Raw genomic sequence first — 15742 nt, forward strand, 5'->3', positions numbered from 1 at the left:
TCTGCTACCTCGACGACATTGTTGTCTTTGCGCCAGATTTCGCAACCCATCTCGAACGCCTCAACCATGTCCTGACTTGTCTGAAGAACGCTCAGCTCCAACTCAATCTGAAGAAGTGCCATTTTGCTGCGCGAAAACTTACAATTCTCGGTCACGTCGTATCAAAGGACGGTGTACTTCCGGACCCGGCTAAACTACGTGCCGTCACCGACTTTCCCAAACCGACGACTATAAAGCAGTTAAGAAGCTTCGTAGGGTTATGCTCCTACTTTCGCCGGTTTGTGCGCAACTTGCCTCTATAATTGCGCCTTTGACCCAACTTTTAAGTGGCGCCACCAGTCTCTCGTCGTGGTCTTCTGAGTGTGACCAAGCCTTCTCCACCCTCCGTCGTCTCCTCACGTCACCACCTATACTGCGCCACTACGATCCTAAGGCCGCAACTGAGGTTCACACAGACGCCAGCGGTGTCGGCCTGGGTGCTGTTCTCGCACAACGAAAGCCTGGGTTCACAGAGTATGTCGTCGCATACGCAAGCAGAACGCTCACCAAGGCTGAGTCAAACTATAGCGTCACCGAGAAAGAATGCTTGGCAATAGTCTGGGCGCTTGTCAAGTTCCGCCCATACTTATATGGCCGCACGTTTGATGTAGTTACGGACCATCATGCATTATGTTGGTTGTCTTCGCTGAAGGATCCGTCAGGTCGCCTTGCCCGCTGGGCTCTTCGACTTCAAGAGTTTGATATCCGTGTTATATATCGTTCCGGACGCAAGCATGCCGATGCTGATGCACTGTCGCTGTCACCGCTATCCACCGAAACTGCGTCCATATCCACTATAGACCAACCACTGCCAGCTCTTGACGTCGCCGCCGTGTCCTCTGCACAGCGCCACGATCCATGGATCGCTTCGCTTCTTGACGTTTTATCCGAGGCACCCACCCTTTCGCCCACTCGACCACTGCGACGCCAAGCTTCGCATTTCAGCATTCGTGATGGCCTCTTGTACCGGCGGAACTACTCGCCAGATGGTAGGAAGTGGCTCCTAGTGATCCCCCGAACGCTGCGCTCTACAATCTGCGCGTCCTTTCACTCCGACCCGCAGTGTGCTCACGGCGGTGTCTTCAAGACATATGAACGTTTACGCAAAAGATACTACTGGCGCGGAATGTTTCGCTTTGTCCGCAAGTTCATTCGAGGCTGCCACGAGTGTCAGCGACGCAAAAAACCACCGCATCCTGCCACAGGTTCATTACCGCCCCTTCCGTGCCCAGACGGCCCATTCGACCGCGTTGGAATTGACCTATATGGACCTTTACCTTTGACCACAGCGGGAAACCGATGGGCTATCGTTGCTGTCGACCACCTTACGCGATACGCCGAAACCGCTGCTCTTCCTACGGCGACAGCACAGGACGTCGCCTCCTTCATCCTCAATCGCTTTGTGCTGCGACACGGTCCTCCTCGTGAACTCCTCAGTGACCGTGGCCGCGTATTTCTCTCCGATGTAATTCAAGCACTTCTCCACCAGTGCAATATTGTACATCGGACGTGTACTGCCTACCACCCTCAAACGAACGGTCTGACTGAGCGGTTTAATCGGACACTGGGCGACATGCTTGCGACACATGTCGCATCTGATCAAACGAACTGGGACCTGGTTCTTCCATTTGCGACATACGCGTATAACACCGCTACGCAAGTCACAACCGGTTTTTCCCCTTTCTTCCTTCTGTACGGTCGCCAGCCGTCGCACACAATCGACACGTTGCTGCCATACGCACCAGATGCCTCAGAGTACACGCCCGTGTCGGAAGCCGCCCGTTACGCTGAAGATTGCCGACAACTAGCCAAGCGCTTTACTACGACCGACCAACAACGCCAGAAAAACGCCCGCGATGACGACCGCCCTCCTGTCGCACCATTCGCTCCTGGTGCACTTGTCTGGCTTCATGTACCGCCCTGCGCTCCTGGCTTGTCACCCAAACTGCTTTCCAATTATCATGGTCCCTACCGCGTCGTCGAGCGTACCTCTCCCGTAAACTACGTCATTGAACCTCTTACGCCGCCCGGCGACCGTCGTCGACGTGGACGTGATGTTGTTCACGTAGACCGCCTCAAGCCGTACTTCGACCCTCTTGTCCCCACCTGTTAGATCGCCAGGATGGCTCCTCCTTTCTCGACGGGGGCAATTATAATGAAGAAATGAAGAGAAGGACATCCCGGCGATCATCATCACGAGGAGAAGGCACGAGATTGGCGTTCGGACACCACCATCTTGTTCTCCCTGCCTACTGTTCCGAGCTGCCGCCTGTTTGTTGGATTCGCCCAATAAACCTCTTTACATTATTATTATTATTATTATTATTATTATTATTATTATTATTATTATTATTATTATTACTACTACTACTACTACTACTACTACTACTACTACTACTACTACTACTACTACTGCCTGTGTCTGACTGTATCGATGTGGTCTGCCTGCGTATTCTATTTTATGATGCTACGTATGCGCTAGTGCCCCAGTGACGAAGCAACACAACGACTGAAGTCAACGCGCCAAATGCGTGTGTAAACACAGGTCTACTGTATTGCAGATTTCGTCTCTCTCTCTCATTCAGTCATCACTGGCATATTCGTTGCGGCATAGCCTGGTGGCAGTCACATGGTCGACGCACGACTTGTGCTTTGTTGTTACATTGCGCGCATCGTTGATAAGAGTGTTCCACGCAGTGATTATTGTTTTTGTCAACGAGCCAGTCGTTCTTGAGTGGCTCTTGAGCACCGGGCCGCGATTTTGTAACGTTGCCTTCCGCTCGATTCTATGCCTCTCTTATCATCTACCGTTCACTACCGGCTGATCCCAATGATAAGGTGGGACGGATGCATCGCTCTAGCTGACAAGTGCCGAGAAGGAATAGCATCGGAAAAGGCATCGCTCTGTCAGCGCCACTCATTGTTGCGAATCATGGCTGTCTGCGTGTTTCTCGCGCGTGCTTTCCCAACCATGAATGCAGTTCAATCCAATCCCCAAACATATATATGAATGCATCAACCAAATTTCCCAACCTTCGTCACTAATTCTGAATTAACACACACACACACACACACACACACACACACACACACACACACACACACACACACACACACACACACACACACACACACACACACACACACACACACACACACACACACACACACACACACACACACACACACACACACACACACACACACACACACACACACACACACACACACACACACACACACACACGAAAAGAAAGCGGGAAGGGGGAGGGGGAACGAAGGCATTGCAGGAAGATGTGGGTTTAAACTAACAATGTATATACATACCGTGACGGAATTATGCTGTGTAATGCTCTCTGAAAGCTTGCGATGTCTGGGATGATGGCGATCGACAGAAGCAGGAAGGTGGTTCCAGTGCAGACTTGTTCTCGGAATAACAGAGGAATGTTAGAACTAGCATAGCTGTTTTTCACCATTTTACTGTTATCGTAGAGCATTAAAAGAAAAAAAAAAAAAACGAAAAGAAAAAAAAAAGAGGGGGCACCCGGGTTTGAACCGGGGACCTCTCGATCTGCAGTCGAATGCTCTACCACTGAGCTATACCCCCAAGCACGTAACTGCACTTTTAAATAACGTTTTTATAACGGTTTGCAAGCTTCCTTTGCCATGTTTTTATATGCGGAGGTTCTTGCTCAGTTTGAACCTCATCTACAGCCTACCATAACCGTTGTTCACTGACGAGCCAAACCACTGGAGGCCACTAAATTTGCAGTCGTAAATAACAGGCAGCCCCACACTTCCCTGCCCGGACCGATGACGCGACGAATCGATACAGCCCGCAACACCCGTAGTTACAGCCCCCAAATGTGTCCTGAAACTGCCAATTACACAGTCATGTTGCAAACATTAATCAATTTGTTGATAAGCGATTAACGCATTCGCTGACGTGGTGGTAACAGTTGTAGATGGTTCTTCATATAGAGATGGCATGTCTCTAATTTTAATGCGGAGTGCATTAATCTTTTTAAAAAGGCTCGCTTGAAATGAAATTTCTTCCGCTTCCTCAAGAAACAGCAATGGCACAGAAGAAGTGGTCGACACGGCACATCTGCTGCGGAAGCGTACGGCTACGAAATACATCCGAATAAGAGGTAGCTTTCTCGCGAACTCATGCCCGGATGGCCCGTGTTTGCGGGTGCACGCTATAAAAAACGTTTACCCCCTTAGTGGCGTATCTTGTCCCCGAACAATTATAATCTGTCTTGCTTGCGTTTCCTTTATTGAGAACTCCGCGCTCGTTACTTTCCTGTCAATAATGCTACGTCACACTGACAAAACGCCCACTCCGTTCGTGATCTGGAAGGAAGTACCGGGCGCGCAGCGGTAAAGAAAGGGAAGGATGGCACGACAAGATAGATGAAAATTATTGTTTGGGGTACAATATAAACCTCAGGTAGCCGGTGTAAGATTAGTGTGCGTGGGTTAAGAGTCCCGATTTTAATTCATTCGTCAGCTATATATCACGGAAACTCTGGTCTGGATTCCATTGCAGCTCGAGATGTGAGATCCAATATACAGGCCCGGTTAGTATTTGAATCTTGCTTAAATAAACATTTTTTTATAGCACCGAACACACTGCTGCATGCCACAGCAAAGATGCATCAAAATCGAGCCTTATCGATGAGACTAGCTCCATACGAAGAGGACCCGGTTGCCTTATTAGTACTCGTGAACTAGTAGTAGCTAAGTAGTTGGACTTAGTATTAGTAACTTTAGAACAAACATTTCCCTTTTTTTTTTTTTTTTTTGCTGATACCCAGACAGCGGTTATGCATTTGCAACTGCGACGATAGACAGATACGCCTCTCTTAGCAATTGAAGGACAGGAGGTCCGAAAAGGACACACGGACACGAGGCGCCCTGGTGCCACACGAGACCATGCATTGTGCACGGCAACCACCCCCTTCATCTCCGCTGCTGTAAACTAACGTTTGTAAAAATACGAATGGGATAGAGAGAATAGAAGCCGATCATACCGCTTGCTGTGGTACGTCCGACATAAAGTAGTTCTAAAATGCCTTAGCACGAACGATGTCAATAAGCAAACCGGTTAATGCTCAAGACAGTCGTTCTGCTGGAACGCGCAACGTTCTTAGACTAGTCTAAGAACGTTCTAAGAACGTTGGGAACGCGTGCCTCGGCCGTTCTAGAACGACCGAACGCTGGCACAAACGCGCGAGGATTAGGTACATACGTCACCCGCGAGCCGGCGCCGTCACAAAACGTTACTGCGCGCTAGCGTTTGCACGCAGAGAGCCGACGCTGGAGATCAAAGAGACGACGAAGACGATAAGCAAGCGGACGCTGCCCGCTGTCGCCGGCTTCAGCAGAGGCGCCGACTGAGGAATTCCATCTAAAGAAAAAGAGTTCGCCGAGTTGCTGCCAGTATACCAGCGGTCATGTTGCGGATAGCGTTCCTGGCATGCCTGTGCCTCCAACAATTGCCTTCGTCCCACGCTGACGAGGTAGTGCTGGTGTCTCAAGCCCCGTCCGCAGCTGCGGTGGACAACCTCAACGGCACGCTCAGCGCCGAAATGCTCGCAGCCGCGGCAGCGCTCGCCGGAGTCAACATCACCATTATCAACGGCACGGCCTACGAAGAGTACGAGGTGCCCGACTTTGCCCCGCTGAACGGCGGTAACGACTCGTTGGCCGCCATGCTGCCACCGGAGCCCGCCTTGTCTGGTGACAAACAAGGCGGACAACAGCCTTCGACATCTGCTGCCGATGCCGCGGCTGAAGCGGCAAAGACAAAAGCTGAAGAACCTCCAGTGATCGCGACAGAAGCGCCAGCCGTCGCGGCACCAGTTGACGCAGCTTCGCTGGCACCCCTGGTCAAGTCCGACGACACCACCACCGCTGCTACGACCACAGCGTCGACGACGCCATCGCCGACGCCAAGAGCGGAGGCCAGTGCATCACCTACGACTCCGGCTGTCGAGACCACGATCACGACCTCGAGCGGCCCTGCGACGGTGAGGGTCGAACTGGGCCGCCTTTCGGTGTATCCGGTGCCGGCGGTCGTAGAGAACTCCGGAGGTGTGGAACTGTTCTGCAGCGCGGGATACCACGACTCGGCGAGCATCGTGTGGACCCTCAACGACGAGCCGCTCGAAGACGTCGTCCAGCGCTCGGTCATCTCGGGCCGCAAGGACTTCTTCCTCAAGTCGCTGCGAATCCAGGTGGACCGACTGGAGACGCTGCCGGCGCCCGCCGGCAAGTACGTCTTCGAGTGCGTCGCCAGCGTCGACGGCAACCTACTCAAGGAGCGCGTCGAGATCGACTCGCCGTACGGTGACTTTTGCCGAAGCGACACGGAGTGTGCGTCGCGCAACGCCGTCTGCGGCAGTTCGCTTGCTTGTCGCTGCGACGGCGGCCATCCCGTACACCTCAATTCATCGCACGTCACGTGCCGGGCGCCCGCCCACCTCGGCTGGCCGTGCAGTTACGACGAGCAGTGCACCTACGCCGCGAACAACTCGCACTGCGGCAGCAAGGGTGAGTGCGACTGCGTCGAGACGTTCAAGATGGAGACCTCGCCGCTGGGCAACCTCGTCTGCGCGCCCCGCAAGACGGTCAGCGGACCGTGCAACACGGACAACGACTGCAAGGACATCGGAGCCAAGTGCAGCCCTTCGGGTACCTGCCAGTGCCCGCCTGGGACACTCGAGAACAACGGACGCTGCGTCGGGAAGCTGGCGGCCCCGCAAGGCCTGAACCTGTCCGCCCTAGTTAGTGCAGCCGCCACAAGCGGAACGAACACCACTACTGCCACCACAGCGACCGGCGCGTCGTCCGCCGCTGCAAACATGAGCGCCGATCCATCGGACCCCAAAAAGCAGCACATGCCTGTGCGCATCTTGAAGGTGCGAGAGTTTCCCCGTGGGGCGCCGGTCAAGGAGCACCCGAACGACACGGTGGACACCCGAGCGCAGAACCTTGACGGCGGCGTCGTGAAGGTCGACGTGCCCATGCACGAGAACGACACCAGGCTGGGCAGCCAACGCATGCTCACGGCCGGCGGCTACAGGCCTTCGTGCAAGCACTCGGCGGTCACTCTGACTGCCGCCGCACTTGCGTTCGCTGCGTTGATTGTGCCACCGTTGTGAGGTAGCGCCGAATCAGTAACGAGTGTTTCCTTGCCAGCATGCATTGAGTGTCTTTGCGTAGAATAAAGTTCTTGTGTTCCGTAGAGGGTACGTGGACTCGCTGAGTACGTAGGAGTAGTAGAAGTACACGTGTAATGAGGCCATTATCGCCTTAAATTGCGAGGCAGATGCAGCAAGCAAGTGCAGCTATAAAGGTGTTCAGTGGTGCAGCGGCCTTGGCCAGTATTCTTCCAGTTATATTAACTCTATGACCGTGGCCTTGGCAAGTGTGTCACGCACGTAGCCCACGATGTATACAATACTGCGAAGATATAATAAGCTAAGAAATCGCATATTACACGCAGATCTTCATGTTGCCCTGAATATCCATCTAAAAATAATTCAAAATGTACCAGCAATTGCTGTTAATTCATGCGCGCGCGTCTTTTCTCGTACCGCCGTTACAGTGCCTAGAAGTACAGTGTACTAGAAGGTACACTCACAGAACACCCATACAAACTGGTACACTGTACTAGAAGTACTGTACCGCTGTTTCGCCGTTCACTGCATCGATTCTTGTCGGCTTGGATCGAAGCTTCGCCTGGCCTTCCATTGGCTTACGTTCTAAGCAAATAGCCAAATAGCTTGACTTGGCTTCCGGATCAATATGGCGCCGTCCTGAGCGTCTGTCGCTCCTGTGCAGACATGCTGGAGCGCCGGCGTTAGTTTGTACGCTTAATTTCATGATCGGGAAGCTGCTAAATGCTGCGATCACAATTTAAGTAACTTGCTTCTTCGGTGCATTGGTAACGTTAGAATTTATTCTCTGACACACCAGGAATATTTTGACGATGTCTCTGCTCGAGTTTGAAACTCAAATGTTCTTGGACCTTCACAACGAAGATGGTCTCGTCATAGTAGCGAAGTAAGCTGTCTCTTTTTATCTTCCTTGCCTTCTATGCGTTTTGATGTATTTTCGTTTAATGGTGTATTGACATTATTTACGCAGGGGCCTTGGTATAGAGCGATTGCTGTTAAGTTTGATGAAAGTTCACAACGACCCCGGTAATCTTGTTTTAGTATTGGGGACGACAGCTGAAGAAGAGGTAAGAAGTGCCCGCGTTTATTTATTATTATTATTTTCAAAAGCTAGGTTGCCAGCGAACATCGCCTAATAAGTACTAACGTCGCTGGCGCCTCATGTTAGCACATAACTGCAATGAGCAGACGTCAGCTAGCATATTTCTTTGCTGTAGTTACGTTGATTTGTCCTGCTTTCATTTTTTTTTCAGGAATTTTTCATAAGCCAACTCCAAGCGGACAATGTAAACCCGCTCCCAAAATCGATAACTGCTGACTGCGGCACAAAGGAGAGGCAAGCAGAAACATCTCATCTTCACAACTTCACAATAATGATCTTACACACTTAATGGCTACCAGTGAACGATTCTTAAAGCTTAGTAGATGAGACCTCTCGGATACCAACGTGAACTAAACCATGTTTTGTCTGCAGGACCGACGTGTACTTAACCGGAGGTGTCCTTTTCGTTACGTCACGGATTCTTGTTGTCGATATGCTTATGGAGCGAGTCCCCATCGACCTCATCACAGGCATCATAGTGTATCGAGCTCACAAGTGAGTTTTTCGTGTTAATTTTATTCATATTGCTGTCACATTGTGGTTGAATTAAAAAAAAAAATCTATTTCAGGACGCTGGAATCGTGTCAGGAAGCCTTCATTTTAAGACTGTATCGACAGAAAAACAAAGTATGTGCTTCTTGAAAAAAAGCGAATGCGTTTTACCTGCTTATTGCAGGCACGCATGTTTAGCCTTAGTGTTTTTTGCTCTAGCATCGAATGTTGCATAATACTTTTCTTTCTCAATATATAGATGAGTGAGAAGAATCAGAGGAACTGAACGCTCAATTTTTTGGTTGTTGACAACGATATGATGCCAACTCGCAATAAAGCCAAGACTGGGTTTCATTGTCTGTTGATTTCATATGGTTGTCAAAAATCTAAGTAAGTTCTCGGAATCTCCGTAATTCTTCTTCAAGGCTGTCACGCAGGAAAACTTCCTCACCCACATGTCTACTGTGGACGCAATGAAAGCAAATCTCGGGGAGCCTCTTGAAATGCAGGAACATCTTGGGTTTCCTGTTCTTGCTTTTTCAGGAAATTCGTTGAGTTTTCCTTTGTTGCACTGTGTTGGCAGATAGTTAGATGGCACATTTGCTATTCACAAGAGTCCCCTTCGAACGTAACACAGTTATCCACAGAATTAAGTTGGTTTCTTTGTGGCTTCACGCAGTGTTTTAATGCGTGCATTATCTTCTCTAGGAATTATTAAAATGTGGGCGTGTGGTGGCTAATTCTGGATGGCTTGCAGAATGCTTCTTGAATTTTAAGTATTTGTAAACTTTGTTGCTTTTCAGAAAGGATTTGTGAAGGGACTCTCTGACAGTGCCGTGGCATTCACCCATGGCTTCTCACAAGTGCAACGCATGATGAGGAATCTCTTTGTCAAGAAGTTGTTCCTTTGGCCAAGGTTCCAAGCTGACGTTATTGCATCCCTAGAGAAGAGAAAGGTGTTTTATTTTACACAACTTTTGAATGTTTTTGCTGTTGGAGTAGTGAAATAATAAAAATGAGGTTTTGTTGCTATATCTTAGTATAGCGGATGTAGTGCAACATAGTATAACATGAAATTACCAAGTGCAGTAAACTTTTACGTTGGAAAAGTTTTCAGTTGTATGGCCATATCAATTCCTAGAAAGCAGGTGTCTGGCATGACGTTACTTAGGCTAATGACATAAGTATGGTAGGCATGTCATTAAGTGGCAATAAGGAGCGGTGTAGCTATGGCCTAATGTTAGAAACAGAGAACAATTTAAAGTCTATTTCTGTACCTCTAGCAAAAATGTGTGCATTTTTGCCAGCTGATAACTGTGCTTGAACTGGTTTTGTACACATGATCATGTTTGTCTATCCAGTCAACTCTGGCACGTTGCTTTCACCTTGACAGCATAGAAGGCTATGTTGTAGAGAAAAAAAAAATCTTGCCGAAATAAATAAGGTGCTTTTTTATATTCTTTATTGCAATTCATAACCAGTAGCTGCATATGCTGTGTTCCAAAGTGTATGATGTAATAAAAATTTTGATGTCTCTCCTTGTTCGTGAATGCACACGACCCCTTTCTCATACGACCTTGATTACCTTACTTTTGATCGTGTACCTAAATTTGTGTACCTTAGCGTAAAAATTTTCTATGGGGAATTTCCTTATGGTTCATGCTATGAATGAGTGGTGTGCATCCTGCTTTTGTTTACTACCAGTCAATATTCTGTCAAATGTGCAGTCTGACTTAGTGCAGTCCTAAAATATACACTAAGTCAGACTGCACAAACTCTACGCAGTGAACTGGGACAAAATGTTTCTTTTTGTTTCCACCACTGCAGCCAGAAGTTGTGGAAATCCGTGTTGGCATGACTCCCGCTATGAACATTATCCAGATGGCTATTCTGGATATTATTGCCAGCTGTGTTCGAGAAATAAAGAAATGCAATCCTTCGGTACGGTATGCATATCATCTGCTTTAGTATGCCTTGGTTTTTATCTTGAGAAGCCAGGAACTTGCCTTGATGCCATTGTTGAGTGCTCTGTGTGGAAATGATGGGGTGCTTGTGTTGTCAAATGTGTCGCCTGTCAAAGATTCACTGCCAAAGCCATTGTACATGCAACTTCTAAGTGTCGTGCACCACAATGGCTAGTTTTGTGAGAGTTGTGATGATAAGTACAATGAACAATGACATCACAAAGTACACGCACTAAGTTTTCTGATTTGAGGAATCAAAATCATGGTGTAGAAAATGCTTCCTGTAGATTGTCGAAATTCTTCAATTTCTGGGCTGTAATTAATAATCATTGTGTGAGAACAGGGTGTTCTAAAAAAAAAGGAAGAATGCTCAGAATTGTGATGTCTTTGCACCATTAAGCGACACTCTTCTGTGCAGTATAGCTTATTTATTTAGAAAACAATGAACGGGGCTAGTTGGTGGACGTTCATGTTCACCAACTAGCCTTATGTTAGTAGTAGTTTGCGCCATGTACGTCCACTTTCTTGTTCCTTTATATTTGTTCTTCAGCTCTTCCGTCTGTGTAATACTAAGTGCAACACAATCATGAATAGCTTATCTAGTTGTTACTCTTACATTATACAGTTGAACCTCAATAAATCAACACAGATGCAACAAAATTATTGGATATGTATAACGAAGTAAATCTAAAATTTATAATCTTTTTTGCTGATATCAAGGTGTATGCTTATAATGACTATTAGTTGTAATGAAGGTATTTTCATGTGGGATGCAACTTGTAACACTCGACTGTAAAATCACTTTACATCATTTTGTCTTGAATTTTTTCAGCTTTCTTAAGGCTGTTGTTCTCATGTACATGGGGGACACGTTGGGTATGTTTTGATCACAGTGGCTCCAAACATCTGCCATTGTGCAAATTGACCTGTTTTGCTTGTATACCATGTTTTTTGCAGCTTGACATGGAAGAAATGACTGTGGAGAACACCATTGCAAGGTCATTTGAAAAGATCATCAAGTTTCAACTTGACCCTGTCTGGCATCAGCTTGGCCCGAAAACGAAGCGCCTGGTTTCTGACGTCAAGACTCTCCGCACAGCTGCTACTGTGAGTCAGCTGCTCGTAAATCTGCATTGGTAACTTTGGCAAGAATTTTGGCTACACTTAGCATGAAATGAGAGCATGTGCATACATTTATCGAACTGTGCTGTACTTTACCATGGTACGTGTTGTGCAGACCTGACCACGGAGGTTACTGAGCAAGCTTGTGAGGAAGCTTAGGACTACACTTTGAACTGTGAAAAGGAACATGATGGGCTTAATGTTAAGAGATAGAAAAAAAAGTAACAAGGGTTAGAGGTTGAATGCAGTGAGTTATATTCTAGTTAGGATTGTGGTGAAGTGGTGTTGGGCAGGTCGCGTAATTTGTGGAGTAGGTAACCATAGCACATCTGGGAAAGGAGCTGTGAGAATTGAAACGATGGCAGGTGGAAACATGTTGGGAGAGTCTTCAGGAGAGGACGAAAGGGCTCGCATTGGGAGCATGAAATTTAGAGGGCATCCAACATTGGCAAGTGTAAAGTAGCAAAGCTGCAGGAAATGCTAAAAATCAACATTCAAAGTTCATCAAGGAACATGCAAATGCCGATGGACGACGAATGTGAGCTGTATAGTAATAAACTGAGGCTGAGAATCGTCAAGCTCAGAGTGGTACAGGATAAGTATAGTGCTTGGAATTTAACTGGTTTCACCACCATATGTTCAGTGGCACCTGATCTGTTGACGGCAGGAAATGGGAACAGCACTGGGAACAGGACAGCAGTGCTCTTATTCCACTTTTCGATCGTCTTAGCCTGTCCCTGCCTGGTTATGCTGAAGAAACCACCTGAAATGTCGTAACTACCTCACATTCAAAGTGTGTTTGCAATTCATTGTCACAGTGTCTCAAAGGAGACTTGGTGATTTTTTTACATTGAAAGTGAACTTTTTGCAGGTATTTGACGCAACATGATTGTGTGACATTCTACAGCCTTGTCAAATCAATACAGTGAGTAGAACCTTTTGCTGCTTTTATGAAGGCATTTACAATTAACAACTTGTTCATTGCATTTGTCAAGCACTTATCGTCTATTAGTTTTGCTTTTAATTACCGTTTACTCTATTTTTTGCATTCTTGAATGGTTAAGCCTTTGAAAGCCAATAATCTCATAGTGTGCAATCTTGCATAATCTGTTTTGCATGAAACGGTGGCAGCATGATCACAGTGTGGCCTTAGTGCCCATTACGCCGAGCTCACTGGTGTGCATGCACATCAGTGGTCTGTCATAACACGACCACCACATCTGGTTTCCGTGATGTAGCCTGCTTCCTTCTTCATGCTCAAAACTGCATTGCACTGTTAAATTGGTTGCATGAAAGGATATTTTGTTGTTTCTTCCACCACCACGAAATTCAAACATTGTAGTGTAGTTACTGTGTCGACAGCTATCCATTGAGACAGAAAAAAGAAAACATACACAAATTTTTTATGAGGTGCAGCTTTCATGCTGGTCAGTTTACTTCTATGTGCCTCATAATCAGAACTGGTTTTGGCATATAAAACCCCAGAAAGAAGAACTTCTCTGTATATTGAGTTTTGTGCGTTTGGGATTTTCAGTGACAGTGCCGCAGCGACAACACAAGTGTCTGACTGGCTTTTCTTAGATGCAGCAGAGACGTTGTATGTTGTAAGTCACACCGTGCTTTCTTCTCTTATACCCATCTACGGTAGTCACATTCTGATGAGGGCGCAATGCAAACCCTTGAACTTAGATTTAGGTGTACATAGGATGGTCAAAATTAATCCTGAGCCCCCAGTTATAGCTTATCTCATAGCCTGAGATAAAGATGTTGATATGGAATGTTATATCCCATCATCAATGTCGTATTTTTCGCTGACGGAGAGGGTCACGGCCGGAGTACAATATTCTCATTGCTATTCAGCCAATGCATCGTTTAGGTGGCTCTGAAAAGAGCCGTTTATAAAAAAAAAAAAAAAAAAATACGACGTGGCCGGCGCTACCTCATAGGTCAGCACTTGGGCGCAAAGAAGTCGCTTATTTTCTTTTGCATGGTCCGCTTGCCCGCGATCATGTCTGCCTCAATTGCAGTCAACGTCATGTTGCCGCTGTACACCGATGACAGTGTCATCAGTGCTCGCGTCAACTCCGAGCTCGTTGGCTGTGTAGGAGCTGGCTCTTCGTTCTCGGTGTCGGTGTCTCCGTAACTTGACGAATGATTTCGTCATCGGTCAACTCCGCACATAGCTCGAGGTCTTTGTCAGCGTCGGCGAAGCCCTCAAAGGTTATCCCGGCTGGAATCGACACGCCGGCAGCGCGCAGATCGTCGAAGGCAACGTCCGCAGATGGCAGTTCGTCACTTCGTCAGTTCGTCCACGGAGGGCAGTTCGCGGATGGCAGTTCGTTCAAAGGCGCGGACGAAGACGAAGGAGCAGTCAGTGCCATCGCTGTAAACGGCGAATCCGCTCGACGAAAAGCGCAGCACGAAACAGCTAGGAACTCGGTGGATGCTGAAGGTCGGGAAACATGATCACTGAATTAATTAGAATGTCTTAATTTAGTTACTTCTAGTTTGGATGTTACATTCTCGCACAACCCTATAACATCGGTGGTGATATGGAAAAATAAAGGCAAAAGAGATACCATCAGCAGAAATCATTTGTTCCCATATCATATCTTTGTTGCAACATATGCCATTTAGTGTCCCGCTATTGCATAATCTACATATATTAGCGCGGCAGTTTTGCTGTTTACAACGAGGCTGCTTGCAACAAGGCTTCGGTTTGAAGCCTCACTGTAATTGTAGGGTCTCCTATATAGAAGCTGCAGAATTGGCAATTGTGTTGTGAATTCTGGTAATGCAGGAAGCAGAGCAGGAGATGTCGAAAACATTAAATAGGTGAAGGGAAACCTAAATACATGTTTGTTAGCATACGTCATCGGCATATGCCACGTAACATCACCATGTGCAGTGCTGATTCCTGCCACATTAGGATTATGCAGATGGCTAATGTGAACACTGTTGGAAGCCCCCTAGAGATTCTTATCACTGCACCTCATAGCGACAATCGACCAAGGCTTGCTGGTTGGAAGTGTATTTATAGATTTAACAAAAGCTTTTGACACCATTAATCACCAAATTATTATACATAAACTTGAATCTGACGGCATAAGTGGCCCGCCACATCAGTTTATTTCTAGCTACCTAACCAATCGTACTCAAGTTGTTCAGATTGACGGCAAACTCTCATCTGCTAAGAACCTATATGAAGGCGTTCCTCAGGGCTCGATCCTAAGCCCACTGCTGTTTCTACTATTTATTAACGACCTACCTAATGTCCTGACCACTACCGACTGTATATTATATGCAGACACGACTATGTTTACCTGCACTAATAATGTCGACGAGCTGCAGCGAAATGTTAACCTTGATCTGCATAACATAACTTCCTGGTGTCGAAAGAACATATTGCGCATCAATCTGCTAAAAACGGTTTTTATGGTTTTTCATTCCTTCCCGAGACTAATTTCGAAATATATATCTGTGTGTCACGACAACAATTTAATACCAATATCTAATAGCAAAAAGTTTCTAGGCGTAGTTTTAGACAGGCACCTGAAATTCAATCTTCATGCGCAGTCACTTGTTCGTAAGATTTCTTTTGGAATATGCGCCATAATCAAAACCCGCTCATATTTTCAGCCGCACATTATCCATTCCCTTTATCATGCACACATTCACAGCCATTTATCTTACTGCATATCAGCCTGGGGTAACAAATACTTCGCACACCTCAGTCAACTTCAACGTCTGCAAAATCAGGCGCTTCGTCTCATGACTTTCAGCCATTTCCTATCCAATGCAACGCCACTTTTTTGCAGTTTGAACATTCATCCTCT

General features: G+C 47.1%; 1 protein-coding gene and 1 non-coding gene across 2 annotated transcripts in view; one reads left to right on the forward strand and one right to left on the reverse strand.

Moving 5' to 3' along the window:
* Window positions 1-3574: 3574 nt before the first annotated feature.
* Trnac-gca (transfer RNA cysteine (anticodon GCA)) lies at window positions 3575-3646 on the reverse strand. The gene has a single exon. It is a non-coding gene; the product is annotated as a tRNA-Cys (tRNA).
* Window positions 3647-7843: 4197 nt separating this feature from the next.
* Window positions 7844-15742, forward strand: part of LOC119433360 (DNA repair endonuclease XPF-like) — a 29326-nt gene continuing 21427 nt past the window's right edge. The window contains exons 1-10 of the mRNA XM_037700520.2: window positions 7844-8112; window positions 8197-8293; window positions 8480-8562; window positions 8701-8823; window positions 8898-8955; window positions 9624-9776; window positions 10648-10761; window positions 11742-11899; window positions 12778-12831; window positions 13441-13510. Of these exons, the coding sequence (XP_037556448.1) occupies window positions 8039-8112; window positions 8197-8293; window positions 8480-8562; window positions 8701-8823; window positions 8898-8955; window positions 9624-9776; window positions 10648-10761; window positions 11742-11899; window positions 12778-12831; window positions 13441-13510 (984 nt within the window). The 5' untranslated portion in view covers window positions 7844-8038. The remainder of the gene's footprint in view (window positions 8113-8196; window positions 8294-8479; window positions 8563-8700; window positions 8824-8897; window positions 8956-9623; window positions 9777-10647; window positions 10762-11741; window positions 11900-12777; window positions 12832-13440; window positions 13511-15742) is intronic.

Source organism: Dermacentor silvarum, chromosome 11 (assembly GCF_013339745.2).
Source record: "Dermacentor silvarum isolate Dsil-2018 chromosome 11, BIME_Dsil_1.4, whole genome shotgun sequence".
NCBI lineage: Eukaryota > Metazoa > Arthropoda > Arachnida > Ixodida > Ixodidae > Dermacentor > Dermacentor silvarum.